Raw genomic sequence first — 23,021 nt, forward strand, 5'->3', positions numbered from 1 at the left:
GACACTATGAGGGACTTCAGCAAGCTTATCCTCCCCGCCCAAACCCATTTTTTTTCCAGGTGCATTTCTTGCTAGACCAAAATAAATATACAGCATCAACAGGCATCCTTATTTTGTCTGATGTAATGTTCAAGCAACAAGTCCAAAGAGAAGGCAGGGGGTTGGGGTGGGACCAATGACTAAACTGAACCATTATTCATAAAAATAGGAATGCTCTGTCACTGAATGCATTTCTGCACACTTTACCGCCACACTGAATATTAAAGTATGAGGAGTGATTTGCTCTGCCGAAAGTGATTAATTTCTTTAAAATGCGAAGGTCACGCTAATTGACATGACCTGTGTAATTAAGCAGTCTCTGTTTACACACGGAAAGCTCGACTGCTGTGAGGGCTGGGCTTGCCTGACAGAATGTCTTTACGAGTCAAGAGATCAACAACCCCTCTTATGTCCTACCTAGTCACCTACACAAGCTCCTGATTGCTCTTCTGACAGAACATGCAAGAGCATTACCATATGAAAATCAGCTCACATCTTGGGGGAGTTGCAAACTGGCAGCATGTAGGTAAGCACAAACTGTTGCTTTGACAGACTGCGGTCCTGGCTGTTCACGCTAGATTGCCCTGTTTGCGAGAGCATGTCTGACTGGAGGATATTCTTACAGAATAACCGATGTTTAATAAATACGAGGCAACAGTGGCAGAGACGGAAGGGAAACAGATGGGAGGCCCTTAAGAATGCTATGTAGAAATCTGCAAATTCCATGTGGAAATAGCAGAAATTATATGGCCTGGAAAACAAAAGCTAGTCAAACAAAACTTTTCCGCTTCCAGGTAACATGACATTAAGTGTGAGGGAAATACAAACTTACAGTCATAAATACGGCCTTCGCTTTATTTAGTTATTGCACATTCCTTCAAGGAGCTCAGGAAAGTGTAAGATCTTACCCAATCTGAGGTAAGTTAGTCTAGCCCTAGATATTCCAGTCTGCACTGAAGTTCAACACTGCATCCACTACAAAAACTGCTGGACCACCAGGTCTTTTCCTCAATGCTCCTACTCTAAGCACGCAGCAGTGCAGGGTGGGTCAGGAGATGCTGCTTATCAGGCAGTAACATAGACCACCCTGGGGCTTTGCTGGAGCAATTATCTTATCAGTCACTCCCTGCTCCAGGTGGTTCCACTGCTGACTCCCTCATCCTGGAGCCAGTCCCCATGCCAGAAGCTGGGAACTCTGGAACAGGTCAGAAATGCTCAACTGCTGCAACAACATATCTTCTCATCTACCCTCACACACCTGAGTATGTCCCAGCTACTGGGACCAGAGTGTTCTCAACACTATTTGCTTTACTTGTTTTTGTTTCTGCAAACTGCCTTGAAATCATTGATATAAGGTGGCATATAAAGGTTTTAAATAAATAAACAGTAAAATATGCAGAGGGTAAAGCATGTTGTGCAGATGCCTGATTATCGTCTTCCAAAGCAACTACTCTATTCCGAACTTAAAAATGGAAAGCGTAATGCTGGTGGTCAACAAAAGAGGTTGAAAGACTGTCTCAAGGCAATTTTTAAAAAATGGAGTATAAACACCAACAATTGGGAAACACTTGCCTGCGAGTACTCCAATTGGAGAACAGCTTTTACCAAAGGTGTCATGGGCTCTGCAGACACTCGAATTCAGAATGCAAGGTAGAAACGTGCTAAGAGGAAGGCACGCTTGGAAAATCCACACCGTGATCAACTCCCACCCGGAAACCAATGTCGCCACTGTGGAAGGACTTGTGGATCCAGAATTGGCCTCCAAAGTCACTTAAAGACTCATCGTTAAAACCGTGTTTATGGAAGACAATCTTACTTGGCTACGTGTGATCACCAAGGAAGAAGAACTACTCTATCCAACCTATAGGCAGTTAGGAAATGACCTATGAATAGTTTCCTAATGACTCTCTCTCATATTACAGAAATTGAATATGGGTAAAAGCTTAGCAAAGATATTGTTCCAACCATACGCTGTAAGAGTTCTATCAAGCATTTTTTCCAACTTAGCTTCAAATTAAGTCCAGAGTGGTAATTAACGGAACAATTGACAATAAATTTTGGATAATAGTCCTTTAAGAATTTAATGGTTATTTACTAGCTTTTCAAAGTCAGTTAAAGCTGTTCTGAATGTTCCATCTTTTACTCCATGTTTAAGTAATCTCTAAACTGAAAATATTGAAACAATTGGGCTTTTTTTCGCTATTTACATTTTTCTTAATTATATGGCACACTGATAGTCAAAAAGAGCATAAGTAACAGGGCTGTCCTATGCATGTTTATGCAAAAGTGAGACCCACGGTGTTCAGTGAGGCTTTCTACTTGTGTGTTTAGAATTTAAACCTTGTGTAAGCCCCATTTAACTATGTGAGATGTACTTTTGAGTAGGTATGTGTGATGGGACAATGAGCTACTTGTGCGTAAAAGGGTTAGTCCCTCGGAGTTTGCTTAACGTAGCAAAGCTCTGCCTTGAGCGGAGCCCTTGGACATGGCTCCGTTAGTCACTGGTAGAATCCGACAGTGGGCGCTTGCGGAAACGTTTCCAGCATAAAAGCTGCTTGACGGAAACGCGTCTCCTAGATTCCCTGCGTGACAGCTTCCGGCGAGGGGTGGGGGTCGCTAAAGGGGGCCTTGATACCTCCTCACTGTTCTCACTGGAAGTGTCCCAGAGCCTCCCCTCCGACTTCCTGTCCCTGGAAGCTCCTGCTCCCCCCCTACTGGTTCCCTCTTCTGCTGCTGAATCTCTTCTATCCTCCTGGAGCCCTTTCCCCACCTGTTCTTCCGATGGCAGTTCCCTGACAGTATGCATAGGGTGCTTATTAGCCTAATAATTCCATTATCTCATATGGAAGATCTAAATATTAAAAATAAGGGAAATCAACACAAATACACAAACACTTATGGCTTAAAATAATCCTAGCCAGTGCTTTTTTTCTTTTTTCTTTAAAAAAATGTTTAGGGGTACTCTCATTTTCCTACTTATATTGAAATACTGCCCCTCAATGAAGCCAAACTTAGATTCACAAAATGTTTAGGGGTATGCATACCCCTGTGTCCCCCCAGAAAAAGCACTGATTCTAGCCTACTCCTGCATTTCTAACACTGAAGGTATAAAATCCACATCTTGTTACTATCTAGTTCTCTGTTTTAATGTAGCATATTACCCATATATTTTATGACCTAGCAGTATAGAAATACTTTATAAATAAATTATACCATAAAGGTTGCCCATCAAAATAAACCACATTTTTTGTATTTAAGTGATTTATTGTTTTTTTATCTTGCGGTGTTACAGTAATAATAATAATAAATTGTGCCAGGCTATTCCACCACTGTCATTTGCCCTAAAAAAAAAAAAAAGGTTTTACAGAAGTGTGGCCAACTTTATGGGCAATTGATATAAAAGATCTGAGTTTACTGCAGCAGAAGAGGCTTTGTGGGGAAACCTACATAGGGGCAGATTAGGGTACTTTTGTTTGTTTCATAATTGTTTGTGAACTTCACCCTGTACATTTAGAACAATACCTCCAGTCCATACCTGTTTAGGGAGGTGAAAATGTCAGCACACAGTGTGATAGGAGGATCATAACAGAATGGATTATTATTAAGGTCTTTTCTGTTGTTCCCCCTTATCACTCTGTCTTCTTTGCCTTATATGGTGTGACACTGTGAGATAGGATAGGCTACCAATCCCAAGAGGGGACACGGGTGGCGCTGTGGTCTAAACCATTGAGCCTAGGGCTTGCCAATCAGAAGGTCGGCGGTTCGAATCCCCACGACGGAGTGAGCTCCCATTGCTTGGTCCCAGTTCCTGCCAGCCTAGCAGTTCAAAAGCACGTCAAAGTGCAAGTAGATAAATAGGTACCACTCCGGCGGTAAATGGCGTTTCTGTGCGCTGCTCTGGTTCACCAGAAATGGCTTAGTCATGCTGGCCACAAGACCCGGAAGCTGTTTGCGGACAAACGCTGGCTCCCTCAGCCTATAGAGCGAGATGAGCGTGCAACACCAGAGTCATCCACGACTGGACCTAACGGTCAGGGGTACCTTTACATTTACTTTACCAATCCCAAAAGGCGGAGCCTACATAACGTTTGTCTTATCAAGCTAAACAGATTCCACTAGCAGCCATGCAGGCATTCTACAGGAGCTCAGTAATAGAGCAATCCAAATCCTGGCCACCAAGGGGTGGAGAGAATCAGTGGATCAAGCATTGTGTCCAAAACCCTCTCTCCCAGTTGGTCTGGACAGATGATGAGGGTGATTCTTTTACACTAGTAGGGGATTGGATCTTGTAGATCTGAAGCCTCTGGCACACCACACTGCCCCATTTTTTGGGGGGGGGTTACTACTGGCTTCTATCGGTGGGACAACTGGCAGTTGCAAATACCCACAAATTACGGTGAAACTGGGTACTCAACAGCAGCAGAGGCTGCCTCACTTCTCCTCATCTCCACCAATAGAAGCCAGTAGGGAACAACATCTGCCTCCCATCTTAAATCATCCAATACCCCATCAACATGCAAAGGAATGGTGCTAGTGTTGAAGGCAGAATTGTACTAGGCCAGTAAGAGGAAGTTTTGTCAAGCAGCTAGTGTTTTCATATTGGTAGGTCACAGCTTGCACAGACTTGAGAGAACGAATAAAATATTATTTTTCTTCAATTTAGGTTATAGAACTAGCAAGAGGCAAAATTTGTTTAGCTTGTTGATTTGCGAAATTAAAATCAGTTGAGAACTAGCATCTGTATTCCTTCAGGTAATTTTACAGTCTAGAGTTTCCCAACCTGTGGGCTGTGACCTGCAAGTGGGGTGCGATTCTTATGGAAGTGGCCTTATTAGTAAACACAAATTAATTATCACTTGTAATCCTTCACTGGTTTGATGTTACAACTCTTACAGCTTTTTGTTTTGTTGGCACGTTATAATGCTATGTTCACACTTGTAACCAAATGTCAGAATGGCTAGTCTTGTATTCCCATAAACAAAACTGTGAATACTTGTCAGTACCATAAATATTTCAATGAATTCCACATTAATATGGGTGCTAAGTAAATGGTTTTAAAATAGGCAAACTTACACTTCAGGGGAACAAAACAGACAGCTGCCAATGACCTAAGATCCAAAATTCATATGACAATATTTCAGTGGGTTACCATTATCAATCAAATTTGGATTTCTGAGCCACCGTACCAAAAAGGCTGGGAACCACTGCTAAAATCTAGCATCATCTTCCAACTTACCTAGTGACTTTCATGACTCATCATATATTAAATTGTGTTGTTGTTTTTAATGGTAATTCTCTGTTGTCATTGGCTGCATCCACATGGCAGTTTATTCTGCTTTCACGACTGCCAAGCTCCACATTATATTTGAGCTTTCACACAATGTAAAAGCCACTTATGGAACAATAGTGGAATATGGAGCAGGTTTAGGGCTCATTCCTGTTTTACTTGTTTCCAGAAAAATGCCTGTTTGAAAATAATATGAAAACGAGTGCTAAACGAGCTATATTCCACTATAGTTCCGAAAGTGGCTTTAACATTGTATGAAATTTTTTTAAAGGTGGGAATTAACTGTTAGGGATAGAACTGCCGTGTGAATGCAGTCACTTTTAATACTTGGGGCGTCAAACCCTTGCTCCCATGTCTTGTGAGGAGGGCTTAAAAATATTTAAAAGCCAAAGAGCAATAATAGTGGAGTGTTCAGATCTGGGCCAACCCACTTGCGAGGCAAGCACCTCAAGCAGCAGAGGCCCACGAGGTGTGGTACCACAGCCAGCGGAGGGGAGCCAGTTTCCAGAGAGGTGTGATCTCAGTGCTGCTGCCACTTCTGCTCACCTCTCTAGTGGCTTTGGACCACTGCCACCACTTCTCTGGTGACGGCACAGGCGCCTCCACCCCTGTAGCCATCAGAGAAGCTGCTGCCTCGCAACGTGGTGGGGTGGGTGGGACCTGGGCTGGATTTAGGTTTGATGAGGCCCTAAGCCACTGAAGGTAATGGGGCCCTTTATATGTCCAGCTGTCCTTTGTCAACAACAAATTGTCACTGTTTTTTGAGTTGAATATATGCTACATGGTAATTTATGGACGTAATAGGTACCTAAAGCCATTTGCAATGCACAATGTAGGCACCCTATATATAGAAATGAGCAAACCAGTGATATTTTAGGGAGCAGGCTAGCAGGCAGGGCCAATTACTTACATTATAGGAGCCTACACAACACAAAACACTGCTGCTGTATGCAGGTTTTATTTTACTTGTTTTTTATCTTATATTTTGGAAATGTACATACTGGGGGTTTTTTCCTTAATTTTTTTGCCCCCCCCCAAGAGAGTGGGGCCCTAAGTTATAGCTTGTTTAGCTTATACATAAATTCAGCTGGGGGGGGGGCGACGACCAGGAAGTGGCATCTTGCCATTTGGCCTCAGGTGCTGAAAGGGGAAGGGCCAACCCTAGTTCAGATTCATTGTTTTCGAGCTGGCATTCTGACACTTCTAATCGCAGAGCAAAGCCTGGTGGCTTACAAAATGCATGTCCTTGCCAATTCCCCCCACATCCCAACTTTTATTTATTTCCCCATTCAAATAATTATAATAATAATTATTTCCCCATTCAAAGGGTGAACCAAAGCGACTCACAGAAAATACATCAAAATAAAATGCCAAGAACAACGATAAAATGCAAAACGTAACTTTCCAAAAGAACTATGTAATCATTTTACATAGGTTGACAATCTTCCCAGCCCACATCATTTAAACATTATTTATCTTGGGGGGGGGAATGACACTGACCTGAAATCTTCGCATGTCTCGAGGGTTTCCTGCATTTTTTAGGCAGTTCTGGTTACATTTAAGAAAAAATTTCAAGAAGAACCTGTTGGAAAAGGGATATCGTGTTGAGTATACCAGTTGTTGACAAGTTGCCCCAATACACCCCTTGCTCACCCAGCAAAAAATTTATATAAAATTGTCTGTCCACATGTACCACATGGATAAAGACTGTCCTCTCACAGTTCTAACACACCAGACCAATGAGCCAAAAAAATAGGCATAAACTTAACACAAAATTATTCCGCCAAAAAGCAAAGTCATTATCCGTCTTCTAAAACATGCCGCTTGAAACTTTCATCACACAACAAGGGTACAGAGGAGAAAATGAAGCCGCCATTTCCATGGAGTCTGACGGCTGCCAGTCACAACTACAGAATTCCGGAAATGATCATATTTCCCTACTACTTGAAACAGTTATGCATTTGGGGACGACAAATTGGCATATTTTTCACTGTCACAATTCTGGCTCCCACATACTATAATTTACAGAATTCCAAAATGTGTTTATGATGAAAAACATTCGTGCATGTAATACTGTACAGGGAGTGTGTGTGATTTCAGCTAAGGTGTTAAACACTAAATGTTCTCTCAAGGTAAGCTTGCAGCTTCATTGCTTCTCTCACCTGTGGCCCTGCATCTTGGGTTGCAAAACTGCTGCTGCTACCATCATTATGCATTTTACTTAATATAAAAATGGCCCTAGTAATGATACTAGTGTTGTTAGTATTATTCAATCGTATTATCCTTTCAGTGCATTTTAAAAGTACAAGGAATATGGAGATGAGATGGCAGTCACTGGCAATAACAATGAAAGATGTCAGCTTCAACAGCTCCTAAGCACTAAATCCTAAACCCCCAACTCCTATCAGAGTTTCTGCCTCCCATTTTGTCTCCTTACTAGTTATTCTGGCTTTATAAACTGTTTTCTTCCCCTCTGTGGTATGAAGAAGTTGATGTTGTTCTTGGTTTACTAGTTTTTTCTTGTCATATGTCTTAGAGGAGATGTTTTCACCCCTGCACTGAAACTATCTGAAAACAGACTGGTAGGTAGCTGCAACACACCCGCACATGGGGACACGGACACACACACACACACACACACGTCAGAAAGTACTGTCACTAGAACAATAGCTGTGTTGATCTGTTGTATTTCTTCTTCTTTTTTAAAGCCTCTGTATATTTGAGAGTAACCTCATCAAACCCAGTAGGCTTCACATCTGAGGAGACATGCATAGAATTGGGTATTCTAATCTGTGGTAGCCATTGTGAAAATTGAAGCAGGTGACCTTTATTTATTTTAGTTATTCCAGAATACTTCTGTCTCTGGCTCTGCCTATAGTCATCACTAGCTCCACCCACTCTCATCCTGCCATGACCTGTGATGGAATGAGCCCACAGCAGAAACAAGATTGTTCACTCACCCTACTCCCATACTACAGTAATGAATGGAAATTAATACACAACAGGAAAACATAATTAAATAAATGGGGGAGATACCATTATATAGATGCAGTTGGGTGGTCTTTGATGCCTTAAATAGGCGTTCTTACTATGGACTCTTGTCAAACAAAAGAAAAAATGTGCTAGCTAGGATGAAGTCCTCTTTCACTAAATTTGCCAGCAATTAGAGCTGTCAACTTATTAAAGGTTGTAGTCAATCAGCAGCCTTGCATTTAACTGATAAATCAATTGATTCACTATTTTAAAAATACTACAGTATCTCAGTACAGGTTACATTCTAAGGGTTATTACTGAAGTTTTTCCCAAACAAGCAGAAAATTATAAAACATATCAAAAATATTTCAACAGATCTACTGAGTGTTGCTTGTTTGTATTTTATTATTATTATTATTTACACACACACACACACACAGTGGTTCCTGGGGTTGCGGATGGGATCCGTTCCGGAACTCCGGCTGGATCCCGCAACTGGTTTCCACAACTGGAGGGACCGCTTCTGCGCATGCACAAGCGGCGAAACACTTCCAGGTTTGCCACTTTCGCAACCCCAAGTTTATGTTACCCTGGGGTAAAGTAAGCCAAGGTGCTACTGTATACTGTATATATATCGCTATATAAAAAGTACCAAAGTGGTTTACAATAACATCTATATACAGCACAAACCACATACATATTTCAAATCAGAGACCATCAACAGACTTCGATGGTTACTTTATACAGCAATACAATGCTTTGCGCACAGAGCACTCTTTTCAACGTTGTACATCATGCTGCTTTAAAATCTAAACTTTAATCTGTAATTAATTCTAACAAAAGAATACAACATGTTGCATAATTCAGTTTATATTTTTGTCTGGGGAGGGAAAGGGATGCTACTAATATGTATTAAAAAGGTGATTCGGTGAGCTCCAGCCACAAACATTCATGGATAATTATTAATACCAGCATGAACACAAATATCCCTTTCCTATTACTCCCATTGAACATCCTTTTGGCTGAGGCTTATAGAATAACACAGAGGGAGAAGCTAGCTGCCACTCAAAGCAAAGAGAAGAGGGGACCCCACATCCTTTCCTACACTACCTGCCTCAAGTGGGAGGCCCCTCATCTACTTAGTGCCATCTGTAGGGATGAAGCGGTGCCCTAGGAACAACTAAGCCAAACGTATATGGCCTATAGAGGATCAGCTCAAGGGCTGGCGAAATGAGAGAGGCACTTGATTTTGTATGGAGACATGCTTGTTCTGTAATAGAAACTCACTTCCCTGGGTATGGCTCCCTCCATAGCTCAGTGGAAACTAGTTGGAGCCTGTCTTACCTATGTAGCAGCTCTTAGCTGCAATGCTGAGTTGTTCACAAATAAGTACAGCTTCCGAAGCTCTCCTGACACTCCTGCTGCTTCCTGGTATTAGGACAAACCTGTTGCAAGGTTTCTTCCCAAACCCACAGGATGCCACAGATTTGCCCAACAACTTCAGTGTCCTAACTCCTTCCCATAAACAAATGAGATATACCCTAAAGACTCTGGTGCTAATAATGAACACCTCCAATCAGTCTGTAAATTGCTGTCAGCTGAATCCAATTTCTGATTACAGCTTGGGTGTTGATTAATACACAGTTAAGCAAATTACCTACACCCAGAAAGGAAAAGTGAAGAAGAAATTTAGCTTTGCTTACAGAAATAGCAGTACACAAAAGGCTTAAATGCAGGATACTTTGAGTTCCCCACTATGCGCAAATCAGTGGAGCAGTCTCATGTCCCTGGCACAGTTTGCCAAGAAACAATGCTGTATTTTATAAAGCAAAGAGATAAAAACCTGACGGAAAAATATTTCCCTGTTTTTCACCATTAGAGATTGAGGAACAGCTGGCCACAGATTATGGGCTACTTTCTTAACAGTGGGGGGGGGGGCGGGCGGGAAACACCTCAACTTAAAAAAGTAAACCAGAAGGAGGTCTTAACCAAAACACAAACATAAATACATGAAATTCCAGCATAACTAGGGAAGACCATGAAATATTTGGGGTAGTTGTTAAATCTCCATGTATGGGTTGATTAGTTTAATGATGAGAATATAGCCAATATGTTTTGAAAATGAGAGAAATATATATATATATATATATATATATATATATATATATATACCATACATGTAAATGTGTCTACTCCAGATTGTGTGTTATAAACACTTGCAAAGAAGCCCCAGCATAGATGAAAGGAGGGCTGGAAGGGCTCTGTTTGTTTACACTAAATTAAAGACAGACATAAGTTACTGCATTGTCCCGTCAAGTGCAGCCTGATATCCAATATCAGTAAACTGGCACTAGCTGGTGTTTGCAGACCGGGGGAGGGGGGGAGGGAGAGAAGGGCTTTCTAAGCCTCTAATGGCCAGCTGTGACTTTGAATGTGCAGAAAGAACTGTCAGCACAAATAATGGCATCTCAAATCCAGACAACTGCTTGCCACCAAGAGGTGGTTTGTATTTGTGCCAAAATGGATTCTGAGAGGCCAGCAAAGAGGACTTTAATTCTACCAAAGAAAAATGAAATGTGGCCGGGGCTGGGGGGGGGGGGGGAGAAGTTCAGGATCTTACATTTTGTGGATGAGCACTCGATGGCTCTCCTGTCAGCAGCTCATCGTTTAGCTCGCCAGCTATGAAGGGCATGGACATTAAATCCCTCTTGCCCTAAGCTGGCCCTGCCGCGTGGAATGCTGGCAGAATCCTGAGCTCGGTCTCCTGCCTGCTGAAATGAAAAGCCTGGCCATCTGTTGGGAGGCAAAGATTTCCCTGTCAACTGATGCCTGCTCAGAGCCTCCGACAGGCCCTTATGTGGCAAAGTCTCTCAGAAGCCCTTATTCTTTGGGGAAAAGTTTGCTTTGCCCCAGAGGCTTGCTGGAGAATTCTTCGGAGTTTTCCAGAATGTAGGAGCCAAGCAGCTGACCAGTTTGGCCTGCCCTTCCCTAAAGGAATAGATTACCAAGAAGGGGAGGTGGATGTAATAGTTAAAAATATCTTTACTCACAGTCAAGAGTGTGTTTTCAACATGCACCGCAAATGGAGGAAAAGATTGATCGTGCTAGCTAGTATAAGGCATGCATGAATGTTAGGGGCAAACGTGTTGGCTAATTGGCCAAGGAAGTTATTTGCAAAAAAATAAATTTTAAAAATGGATACCATTTCATTTTGCAAAATTCCAGGCTTCTTCTGCTTTACAAAAAAAAAAAAAAAAAAAAACTACTGCAAGTAGTTTGACTAGAAAAGTGGCATTAAATAAAACAAGTGAAAAGCAACATCTCCAGCATAGGCTGAATGTGTGGAAACAGACTAGATTTAGAGATAGTGTGTGGACTGGGGAATAGGAATTGGTATAGTTCATAGAACAGATGTGTCTGCTTGTCTGTCTTTCCCTTGGCCAGTGCTATTTCTCTAGAAAAAGAGGTGCTGGAACACACCATGAACACCTCCCTCGCTCTCTTAGAAGGGCAATGGCGCCCACCTGAGAGGTGCCAGAACTGAGTTCCGGCTGAAAAAAAGCCCCGCTCTTTGCTAATTACAAATAGATAAATTTTCTACTTGTGTGGTAGAGGCGGGCGATAATCGTTAATAGCAATTCTGGCAGGGATGCCTGATGAATTTGTTCTCTAAAAATTCTGAGAACATACCTGCTCCCACTCCTCCAGGAACCCCTTTTCCCCATCGCAGATCTACAATTCCCTGAGTTCCGTAGGAAGAGGGATTGACAGTTAAACCACACTGTAGCTCTGTGAGAGGGAATGGGAGACACCTAGCAACTCTCAGCACACTTAACTACATTTCTCGGGATTCTTTGTGGGAAGCCATGAGTGCTTAAAGTGGTATGATACACTTTTCAATGTATAATGCAGATGGGGCCTAAAGTGTGGCTCAGAACTTGGTTTATCTATTGGCTTTCACACTTCCCATGTACTCTAATGTAGTTTTTGGCTCAAAGACAACATAGCAGAATATGCTTTTATATGCATATTAGGGGAGGAAAATACTTTACGTATTTAAATGTGAAATTTCTTGCACTTTTATTTTTACAATCAGTTTGGGAAAAGGATAAAAAAAATTTAACATAAACTTGATTAAAATTTTATTTAGGGGGCAAAGGAATGGGTTTTTGCATATGGGTCAGGTGCCTGTTTAATTTTAGAGCAATTCTGGAAAAGGCTTGCAAATGGACCCGAACATCTCTGATTTATTCCTTTTTAAAAAAAATTCCAAACAACAAAAACAGAGTTTTATCCCTCTTGTAACACTTTTGTTTTTTTTTGTTTTTTTTGGTTATTGAATGGACAAATCATATCTTCAATGAAATTTTCAACTACAGGTGGATGCAGAATGTGAATCTCAGAATTGTAAACTAACACACTATTCTAAAGTGAAAATTACATTGATGTATAACAGAATAAAATAATTAGCAGGCGTGTGTATTGGGTCTGGACAGATTCCGAAACCTAAAATGAATCAGGCAGCTTCAGAGAGATCTGGGACTCTTCCAAGGTAAAACGGTGTTTTCCTGAGGAAAAGTGAATCAGGCTGCTCCTAAAACCCTGGAGCCACATCAGATTCAGACTGTTTGTCTCTTTAAAACTGTTATTCCCAGGCGCTCTATTTCCAGTTAACGATAACTTCACCAAGGCTTTCCTTTTTTATTTCCAGTAAAGGTGCTTTGTGATGGATGCTGAAGGAACCTTAATGTCAATTGAGGAGGAAGCAAACAAACAAAACCTCTCAAGCACTTTCATTCATCATAACTCCTTAGCTACTGTACCAATGCTTAAATGTTGCAGCTTTCTTATCTAGGGTACACTCTGTGATGTGTGTTGTTATTCAAATTCCCTCTAAAGTCATGGTGGAGGATAAATGAACTCCATCCGCCCACCCAAAGAAAGCTGTTGTTCAAAGACTTCTGTCATTTTCCTTCTGATTTCCCCCCAATATTATTTAACCAGAGACACCTCCATCATATATGCGATTTTCATATAAATTCTACACACAACCAAACCATAGACGGGTAAATGGATCTCTCCTTAAAGAAAGTCCCATTGCACACAAAAACCTGCATATATCTATCTAGAGTGTAGCAGCATTTATCTGCTAAAAGTTGGCAGCATTCATCATCTCAGAAAGGGCTACCATGTCTACAAATTTCATCTTATTCTACCAAAAATATCAAAGTTAAAGGCAGTTTCCTTAAAAAAAAACACCTTAAAAATGTAAAGGCTACTTGCATAATATCCATTTACCTGGGAATAAGACCCATTGATTGTAGTAGGACTTCTGAGTATATATGTTTAAATGCATTGTAAATGGGAGTTACAGTTGTAATGCAGTCGTACCTTGGATCCCGAACGCCCTGAAACTCAGACGTTTTGGCTCCTGAATGCCGCAAACCTGGAAGTGATTGTTCCGGTTTGCAAACATTTTTTTTGGAACCCGAACGTCTGAAGGGGCTTCTGTGGCTTCTGATTGGCTGCAAGAGCTTTCTGCAGCCAATCAGAAGCTGCGATTTGGTTTTTGAACGTTTTGGAAGTCAAACAGACTTCCAGAACAGATTCTGTAGTAAGATTAGTTTCTCTCAGTGACAGGCTAGCAAAGTATTTCTGTATCGTGTGCTGAAGGAAGGAACCCCAAACATTCTGCAACCTACTTCTAAACAAAGGCACCACATCTCCAGCACTTTTGTCTTTAAAGATGCCTCTGTTTATGAGTAGGGTGCTCAGGGTATTGTGTTCCTTCCATTTCTTTAATCATACAAAATACTAACATGTAAACCACACGCATCCAGGGGGTAAACAGCCACAGACAATGGTAACATTGAAATACAAAATTCCCCAGGCAGAAAAGTAACATGTAAATAAACAATGGGTAGCGATTCAGAATTGCCTGCTGGGATCAGGACTCAGAAAACAGGATGAACTGGGAGGAGCAGGACTTTGTCCAGTTGTGAACTATGGTAGAAAACCAGCAGTTGTTTTCAGTGCTAGACTGAATATAATGTCCCCTAAACAAGTAGAAAGTGTATTTCCTTCACTAAACAGAGTTATTATTAGGGTGAAGGCCTTCCAAATTAGAAGGTAGTATTGCAGACTGGAAACTATAAATTTTGCACTAGTGAGAAGAAACCAAACCAGTGGACCTTGAAAAGGTCTCAATACGCTATCCAGGAAGCAGGGAATAGGTGAAGGCAGAAACTGGTCCTCCCAGAGGTTTTGGTCCTCCCAGTCTGGGGTGAGATATGGTAGTGCTGTGTCCTACTCTGCTGAGAACGATCCCCTATTTTGAAGACTGTCTGGTCCAAGTCCAGTTCAGAATTAAATAACTATAAGGGAGAGGCGGGTCTTTGAAATTGCCTGTTATATTTAATGCCTGGACAGAAGATTGAGCAGACTTGCAGATCACCTAGTTATAGTCTTGCCCAATGTGATGAGATGTATTACATTTTAAAGATATATACACCACACACAGACACACGTTCAAATTTCCATCTATTTATATGAATTAGCATATACAAATATTATGTAAATCTGTGTCCTCCCCCGCCCCCGGTAATACATTTTTTTCTTTTTTAGTGATGCAGAAGTGGCCACCCTAGGGGATACACCATTTGGTGTTATGCTTCAGACAGCAAAATGTCCTGAGCCAGCACTGATCATATCACAGATAATCAGTTTTGCTATACTCAGTCCTGGGAAGGATCCCATCAGAGTAATCTATTTAATCACAGTCAGCTTCTTCTTGAAATGTGGCACAGCCCAGCCAGGTATGTGGAATGCTGGAAATTCAGAATGTGCTGGAGCCAAGGAATGGCTTTTGCTTCCTCCAACTTGGGCCACTGATAATGCCATAGTCTTGTCATTGTTCTGGTGCAGAACTCAAAGGGACTCGGAAATGAAGCAGGATTTCATTTGCCACTGCCACAATCTTTGGGAGGAAAGGAAGGCAAAACCTACATTCCTGGTACTGAAGAAAAGCACGTTTGTTCTAATACATTGGAGAAACTGTTTGAGAACGGTTCATCCATGCAAATATATGACAGCAGTAAGGCTGCCAGAGTCAGTGAAACATGTGGTGATTCCACAGTACAAGTGTCAACTGCATACTTAAACCTGTCTAGAATAAAAGGGAAGCTGCAAGCTACCTATTTCAAATTTTATGAACATGTTAGTGAAGAAAGCGAGTCTGGATTCCGTGGAATTCTCTCGCAGAGGGTATGTGCCTGCAACACTGGCTGCTTTGCATCTTTCTCACCCTAAAGGACTTCTGACTCTTTAAGGCCAGAAGAAGAAGAAAACAGCTTTGTGTTTAACAACAGGGGTGTGCTGTGTTTTCAGGCAGAAAGCTGCATCTCACATTCCAGTTATGGGTTCAAACAGCCAAGATGGATGCTTTCAAAGAGCACGGTGGCCAATGGGGAGCAGAAAGTAGGGAGGAAATCTCAGACAAAAGCAGCATGAGTAAGCAACCATTCCCACAATTACTACTTGCAAGGGTGTCCTGTGGCACATTCACTCTTTTCTAAGTTACTTGGGGGGGAGCAGGAATTCACAACAGCATATGAATGCCATTCGTGTAAAAACACGGTAGTATTGTCACTAGATCAACAGCACACGTAAGGTGTCATAACAAAAAGAACTAGGGACAATTACTTGATTCTGGGTAAATAAATGATCTTTTAGTTAGAGCTCTTAATGATAACTTCCATAAAAAGAAAATATGAACACAGTCTGGCCTGGGCTACAAAGAAACACCAATGGAGACAGCAATGACAGAAGCACTGGGTTAGAAACTGCACCATCTCTCCCCACCCCCTGCTGTCAGCAGTGTCAGTGACTCAAGGAGAAAACTCTCTACCATTGAGCCAATGAATGGCTTGAACTTTTTCCTGACCTAACCCAGAAGCTGTAATGGGTAGCAGCTAAACCACAGCTGCATACCTCTCAGCAGCCCCACGTTAATCGGTATGTCCTGGAATTACAGAAGCCCTCTTGGCTTCCAATTGGACCCTGGGATGTCCCAAAAGATGTGCATCCCTCTTTCCCCCTGCAGCATATTGGGGGGCATGCTGCCGAAGATAGACATCCCTTGAAGTAGTCCCACAGGAAGGAAATTTGCTCATGGCACACCAAAGTTTTTATTGACGAAAAGAATCCGTTCCGTGAGTCTCTGCGTCTAGCGGTTTTTTCGTCTTGCGAAGCAAGCCCATTGACGGCTTAGCGGATTAGCGCTATTAGCGGTTTAGCGGCTTTTAGCGGCTTAGCAGCTTAGCGGATAAGCGGATAAGCGGCTTAGTGGCTTAGAAAAGGGGGGGAGGAAAAAAAACCCCGCACGAACTCGCAAGACATTTTCGTCTTGCGAAGCAAGCCCATAGGAAATTCGTTTTGCGAAGCACCTCCAAAACGGAAAACTCTTTCGTCTAGCGAGTTTTCCGTCTTGCGAGGCATTCGTCTTGCGGGGCACCACTGTACATTGGGGGGGGGAATCTGCTAGAAGTGCTTGATTTCCATGCAATGTTTTTGGCATTAGAATGCCAGCCTGTATTTTCCCCTCCCCATTTAATCCAGTTTTACTCTTATCCGGGGTGGGGGGGGGAGAGATAGTTAAAAATGCCCTACCGACAATGATCCATCTGTGACATCATAGTGACACATTTCCAAATTCAGCTGCTGTCTGAAAGCTCCCTGGGTTGGGAGCAGGGGGCACTGCTGTGCAGCACTTTTCCTCCATGAAATCTAAGATGGTGGTTCTGTGAGATTGCTCTCCTTGCCTCTGGGAGATCTCTTGGGGATTCTGCAGGAATCTATCCTATCTCCATTGCATGAAACTGCTGGAAGCATAATCCAAAATCTGAGCAAATTCCCATCACCCAGCCCTCTTTCTTGCTTCATCTGAACTAGGCCTAGCTGTTTCATTCAATAATGATTGCTCCCCTGGTGCTAAGACAATGCTTCAGCTATTTTCCTTATTATTATATGGTTTGCTATGTAATTTTGATTTTTACTTTCTAATACTGTTCTCCATTTACAGAACTCCTGAGTATGAATTGAATATTGGATTCTAAACCAAGAAAAAAAAAGAAGGGTGAGGACATTATGGTGTTTTCCACTGATGCAGTGTATCCTGGCCATCAGATGTAGTGCTGAATTATTCAAGCTGAAGGCATCCAATGCATCTTTTTCATGTAGACTATGCATGTGTTTTATGTTCATTGATCATTGGTTGAAGTAATTTAGATCAATGCCCATTCTGAAAATAAATTCTACCAAGTACTCAAGGAATATAGTTGAAAACACAGCAATTTGAAATTAAAACTACCTTTCATTTCCTTGTAAGCCCTCCCAGTATTACAACTATTTTATATTGGAACATTTTGCGTACGAGTGTGGGGTTATGTGATGGCCACTGGTTATCAAAGATCTACAGAAGGCTTACACATATTTATCAGCATGAAATTGAACATGAAAATCAAATACAGAAACAAGAAAAGCCACTTTTTTACCCACAGGTTCACAGCTGGCTTGTGCATGTCTCTTAAATCAATAATCAGCATTAGCTATCCTTTGCGACACACTCACAACAGGAAAATAATTCTTCAGAGCATAAGTTATGCATCACAATGCCTACAAATTGCTTGTTGACTTTAGCAGAAGCAATTAGAGATATCTCTGTCTTACAGCCCAATCCTATGCATGTTTAGTGAGGTCAGTGAGATTTGGGCCTGATTCAGACATAAAAATCTCAACTGTGGTTATTCACCCAAGAACAGAACTTTCCCTCTGGTCCTCGGTGGACCCAGCTTGTTTAAGCCAGTTTCACATTACCTCTGGACAAGAAAACTGTACTGGAATTTCAGTTTCCTAATCAGGAAGTGAAAGCAGGTTGCTAAGGAGGCATTAAATCATGGTTTCCCAGTTCTGATATAATTGGAAACTGTGGTTTAAACAAGACATGATCTCAGTGCTAACACCTGGCCTTGGATAATAGGAGAACGAGAAACAGAACAGACTAGGTTATTTTTATGAACTTTCTAACAAAGACTATAACTTGTTACAGTGAATATAAACGATATTTGTTTCAGTGCTGGAAACGGTTGGAAAGAACCCACCTAATCATTGAAGCAGAAGCTACTCTTGCCCAGAGGCACCTTCAACTACTCACAGCTTGTTTCACCAAAGTTTTCAAGTTGCTTTTCTATAGGCCTCATCGTGCTCTGTGCACTGGAGCACAGCACATCAATTTTTTAAACTTTCAGCCACTCTTCTACCTTCTTCAGTTCCCTATTTTCAGAATTTACAACACTCCACAGAAATCACGACCATTTCAGAGAAATGTGCCAGAGTTACATCGTCATTCCCTTCCAAGCAGACAACATTCCCACAAAAATGCTTAGGTTTTTCAGAGGAATCTAAAGAGATCTCACACAACATGCCTGGAGAAGATGAGGTTTAGCCCGGAGAAGAGGAGGTTAAGGGGTGATATGATAGCCATGTTCAAATATATAAAAGGATGTCACATAGAGGAGGGAGAAAGGTTGTTTTCTGCTGCTCCAGAGAAGCGGACACGGAGCAATGGTTCCAAACTACAAGAAAAAAGATTCCACCTAAACATTAGGAAGAACTTCCTGACAGTAAGAGCTGTTCGACAGTGGAATTTGCTGCCAAGGTGTGTGGTGGAGTCTCCTTCTTTGGAGGTCTTTAAGCAGAGGCTTGACAACCATATGTCAGGAGTGCTCTGATGGTGTTTCCTGCTTGGCAGGGGGTTGGACTCGATGGCCCTTGTGGTCTCTTCCAACTCTATGATTCTATGATTCTAACATGTTAATGTTGCACACAAAGAGAGAGCATTACCACAGAAGGCACAACAAAATAAGTAAGGTAAGATTTATGCCCTGCTTTCCCCTAATTTGATCTTGCTTCCCAGGGTCTCATTTTACAATGATTCTCTCTCTCTCTCTGAAGGGCTAACCTTTTATTTCATGTGGCAGGCAGTGGGCTGGGACAGTAGAAAAGAAGGTAATTTTTCTTTCACTTGCAGAGCAATTCCAGTAGCCCTGTGTGTGACTAGAAATTATTTTAAGGGGTAGAGTAGTGGGGGGAGAGACTTTTGGAACCGACTTTGGGGAGAAGCTGAGGGCTGTAGTGGGAAGGACTGGACAATTCTCTGAATCAGAGCCAAAACTGTGTTGTTTTTTTAATGCTGCTACACACTCCCAGGGTTTAGCAACAGGGCAGGATGGATCAATAAATAAACAATGGGTGATATCCAGTGCCAGTCATACTCAAGAGTAAGCCCACTGAAATCCATGAAGTTGTCAATTATGTTTAAAGGACAGAGCACTCTATGATTCGATTGACCATCACCCAAAATATTATGCAAAATATTGATTCATACACCGTACTTCTACAAATGGTAGCTTGTTCCCAGACAGTCTTTTGCTGGTTAGTTTTTTTGGCAGGGATGAGCACCAAAAACACATACATGTTGAGCAGATGGGACACAATTAATAATAATAATAATAATAATAATAAACTACATAGGAGGGAGGCATTTTGGATAACCAAGGGGTGTAACTACCAACACTATTCACTTTAAACAAGTCCTAATCCAGAGGACTGAGACCCAGAACTAAGCACAATGTAGATTCATTGTTTAGTTCTACAGTTCTACAGTTCTACAGTTCTCTTTCTTCATGGTTCATAGTCACTGTCTGCTATGTAGCAGCCAAGGAAGTATTGCTTTAGCAGAGATGGTGACAGGCCTCTCCAGAATTAGAGTACTTTATTATCACATTAGTAAGGGGGAAAGACACATAATTAACGGAATTTATCCTCATTTATTCAGTAAGAGGACTAATATTCAATCAATCTGCCTCTGTTTAATTACTTTCCCTTACACTATTTTTTTTTCTTCCTTGACCCCTCAAGTAGTAGAGTACAGAAATGTGTGAAGTCTTCTTTTTTTTAATTCCACTTAGGATGCTAGACACAATTCATCGAAATAAGCGTTAAAAAATGGAACTGGGGGTCTGTCACAGTTCACAAGCTGCCACAGAGTTAGCAGCCATGCCAGTATTATACTTTTGCTAGAAGAAACACTATTAAGTGATGGCATATAACAGAATTACCGTTAATTGTAATATGACACTATTGTCCAAAAGCCTGTTATTTCGGGGGGGGGGGGGAGGAGAAACTATTGTTCAAGTGGCATGAGTTCCTAACAGGAAAACTATGCACATGTCTACTCAATGGGACTTAATCCCAGGTAACTGTGTATAGGATTTTATCCTAGGAACATTGGGATCAGTTAACACTGGCTTTACACTCGTAGCAGAATTAGGTGAGTATGGGGGGGGGTCAGGTACTAGAACGGACTGATCAACTTCTACGTTTTTGTTATTTATTTAAAGTCCCTGAAAAAAACAAAACTTGCATTGGAGGCAAAGGGGAAGGATTTCCACCTGAAGTGCTAGTTGTCTAGTTAGAATCGGTTGGTTGGTTGGTTGGTTTTATATGGCCAGCATTAAAAATTGTATCTGCTGCCTGCAGATCTGTCACATCAGTACTCATTCTGCTGCATCTGCAAATCTTATGACATTGCTCAAAGGAAACATTAGATGGAATTTAACATAGCGCAAAGGCAAATATTCTGGAACCTCAACCATTTCTCCTTGCACGATGGGACATTCTCTCCCTACTGTACCTCTTCAGACTGCGGGTGGGAGATCAGACTCTTGAAACCCCATTCCCTGTACATGGAAAATTAGCATGCCAGATAAGTAGCGGCCCTCCATCCTGAATGTATGCAGGAAAGGGTTGTGTTTTTTTAATGTAGAAACATTCAAATATGCAATCCCACACCTGCCATCTAAAGTGTTACAGTTCAACTATGGAATTTAGCAAACTTTTGCAGGGGGGAGTCAAGTGGGCAAAGAAATAATTAAAAGCAAAAAAGGCATTACCCACACCCAAGTAACATTTTGAAGGTTTGAGTTGTGGACCCCTCCCTTGTCACCACATAATGATTTCAATTTGAAATCACTTGTTTTATGTACTCCCCATGCTTCATACTGATCTACTTGTGATTAACTAAAACAAGGGAACAGGAAATAATGAGGGGAAATAGTTGCAGAAAGAGGAAAAAAAGTAAATACGTATTTTTTGGGGGGGGATTTTGTTTCTCAATGATCCATGTTCTAATCTAGCACACAATTCACAAAAAAGTGTACTTCTAAATTTAACCTTATCTGGAACGCAAATTGCACTACTTGGGAGATTATGCCACATTTATGTCCTGAACTGAATATAAATCAGGAGTTAGGTCTTGCCAGCACAACTGGCAACTGCCGGCGCAACTGGCAACATAACCAGATTCAACTATTATTTAAGCATATGTTATAATGCAATTCTGAGGCATATCATTTTTTTTAATCACTGACTTCAGCAGTTGGGTGAAAATTCCAGTCCGGGAGTGATTTGGGTCAAACACTTTTCAAAATTTCTTTCACACTGAACAATTGTGTGCCTAGTTCACATTTTGGAATCTGAAATTTGACCTTATGCCATCCCCCTACTCTGCTTTTTGCATACAATTCACAATTTCCCCCAGCAAATTACATGTGTTTGAATTTTATATTTTGAGGAAGGCCTATGACCTCTTTCAAGTAACAAGGGCAGCATTCATTTCTAATTGCTCCTAATCGTCTTCTACCATTTCAATTCAATCATCACCAGGGATCAACCACCTTTTTCCGGCTTATGCACTGTGTCTCTTCCAATGGCATGCAGTCGTGTCTACAAGCAAGAGCCTTTCAACTTACAACATTTACATCGCTGTCATTATATTTGCTTCCACATTCTACACATAGCACTAGTTAAAGGCCTCTTGGCTTCAGCTGTTCCACTGTGTCAGTATCAGAGAGAGTGTGAGATGCATTCCGGAGACTAGGCCTAGGGATTAACCTCTGGGATGACACCCAGTTTCAGCCTTAGCCACACTAAATCCCCACCAAAGCTGTAACAGCCATGGCTGATTTAGAACCTAAACTGTAAATCTCCTCTTCACACTGACTCTCCAAGAGGATGAGTGGGAAGATTTCCCTGCCAGCCAATTGAGGGTTTGTTTTGTTTTTACATAGAGGCCTGCAGGTATCAACACAGCGAAGCATTGGGGACACTTTTGGACAAGCCAATGTTTCAACAAGTACATGATAAGTGACTGTTTAGGACAGGGAAGCAACTTAAAGAAACAAAACATTTCGCCAGAAACCTTGTTCAAAATTTAAAAACCCCACCCCATTCTCTATTCAGGGAAATGTGATTATCTTATCTCTTAAATTTGCAATGAAGTAAAGAAGGGTTTTGCAAAGCATGGTGGATAGTATAGATTTTTTTTATCAACAATGCCAAAGAATGAAGGAACGTCCCGAACCCTGAATTGGGGGGAAATTAAAACGACCACCACAGCTGCATCTCTAGGGAGCCTGGAAGCCCCAGCAGGCATCAACATTGGTAGTGACCCCCAGGAATTTTCACTGTAAGGAGTGAGCTCCTTCGGCCACCCTAAGATGTCGTGTGGTGACACGGGGCCTGCTTTGTGTGAATCTTCACAAAAGTAGGAAACTCTCCATAGACAGGCAGGCAGTGAAGAAATAAAACTGGCTGTGAGCCACGG

General features: G+C 41.6%; 1 protein-coding gene across 8 annotated transcripts in view; it reads right to left on the minus strand.

Moving 5' to 3' along the window:
- Positions 1 to 23,021, minus strand: part of EBF1 (EBF transcription factor 1) — a 386,228-nt gene that overhangs the window by 131,611 nt on the left and 231,596 nt on the right. For all 8 annotated transcript variants that reach the window (XM_079968255.1, XM_079968251.1, XM_079968254.1 and 5 more), the window contains exon 7: positions 6,827 to 6,908. In XM_079968255.1, coding sequence (XP_079824381.1) covers positions 6,827 to 6,908 — 82 coding nt within the window. The remainder of the gene's footprint in view (positions 1 to 6,826; positions 6,909 to 23,021) is intronic.

Source organism: Podarcis cretensis (genome assembly GCF_951804945.1).
Source record: "Podarcis cretensis genome assembly, chromosome: 2".
NCBI classification, from domain to species: domain Eukaryota; kingdom Metazoa; phylum Chordata; class Lepidosauria; order Squamata; family Lacertidae; genus Podarcis; species Podarcis cretensis.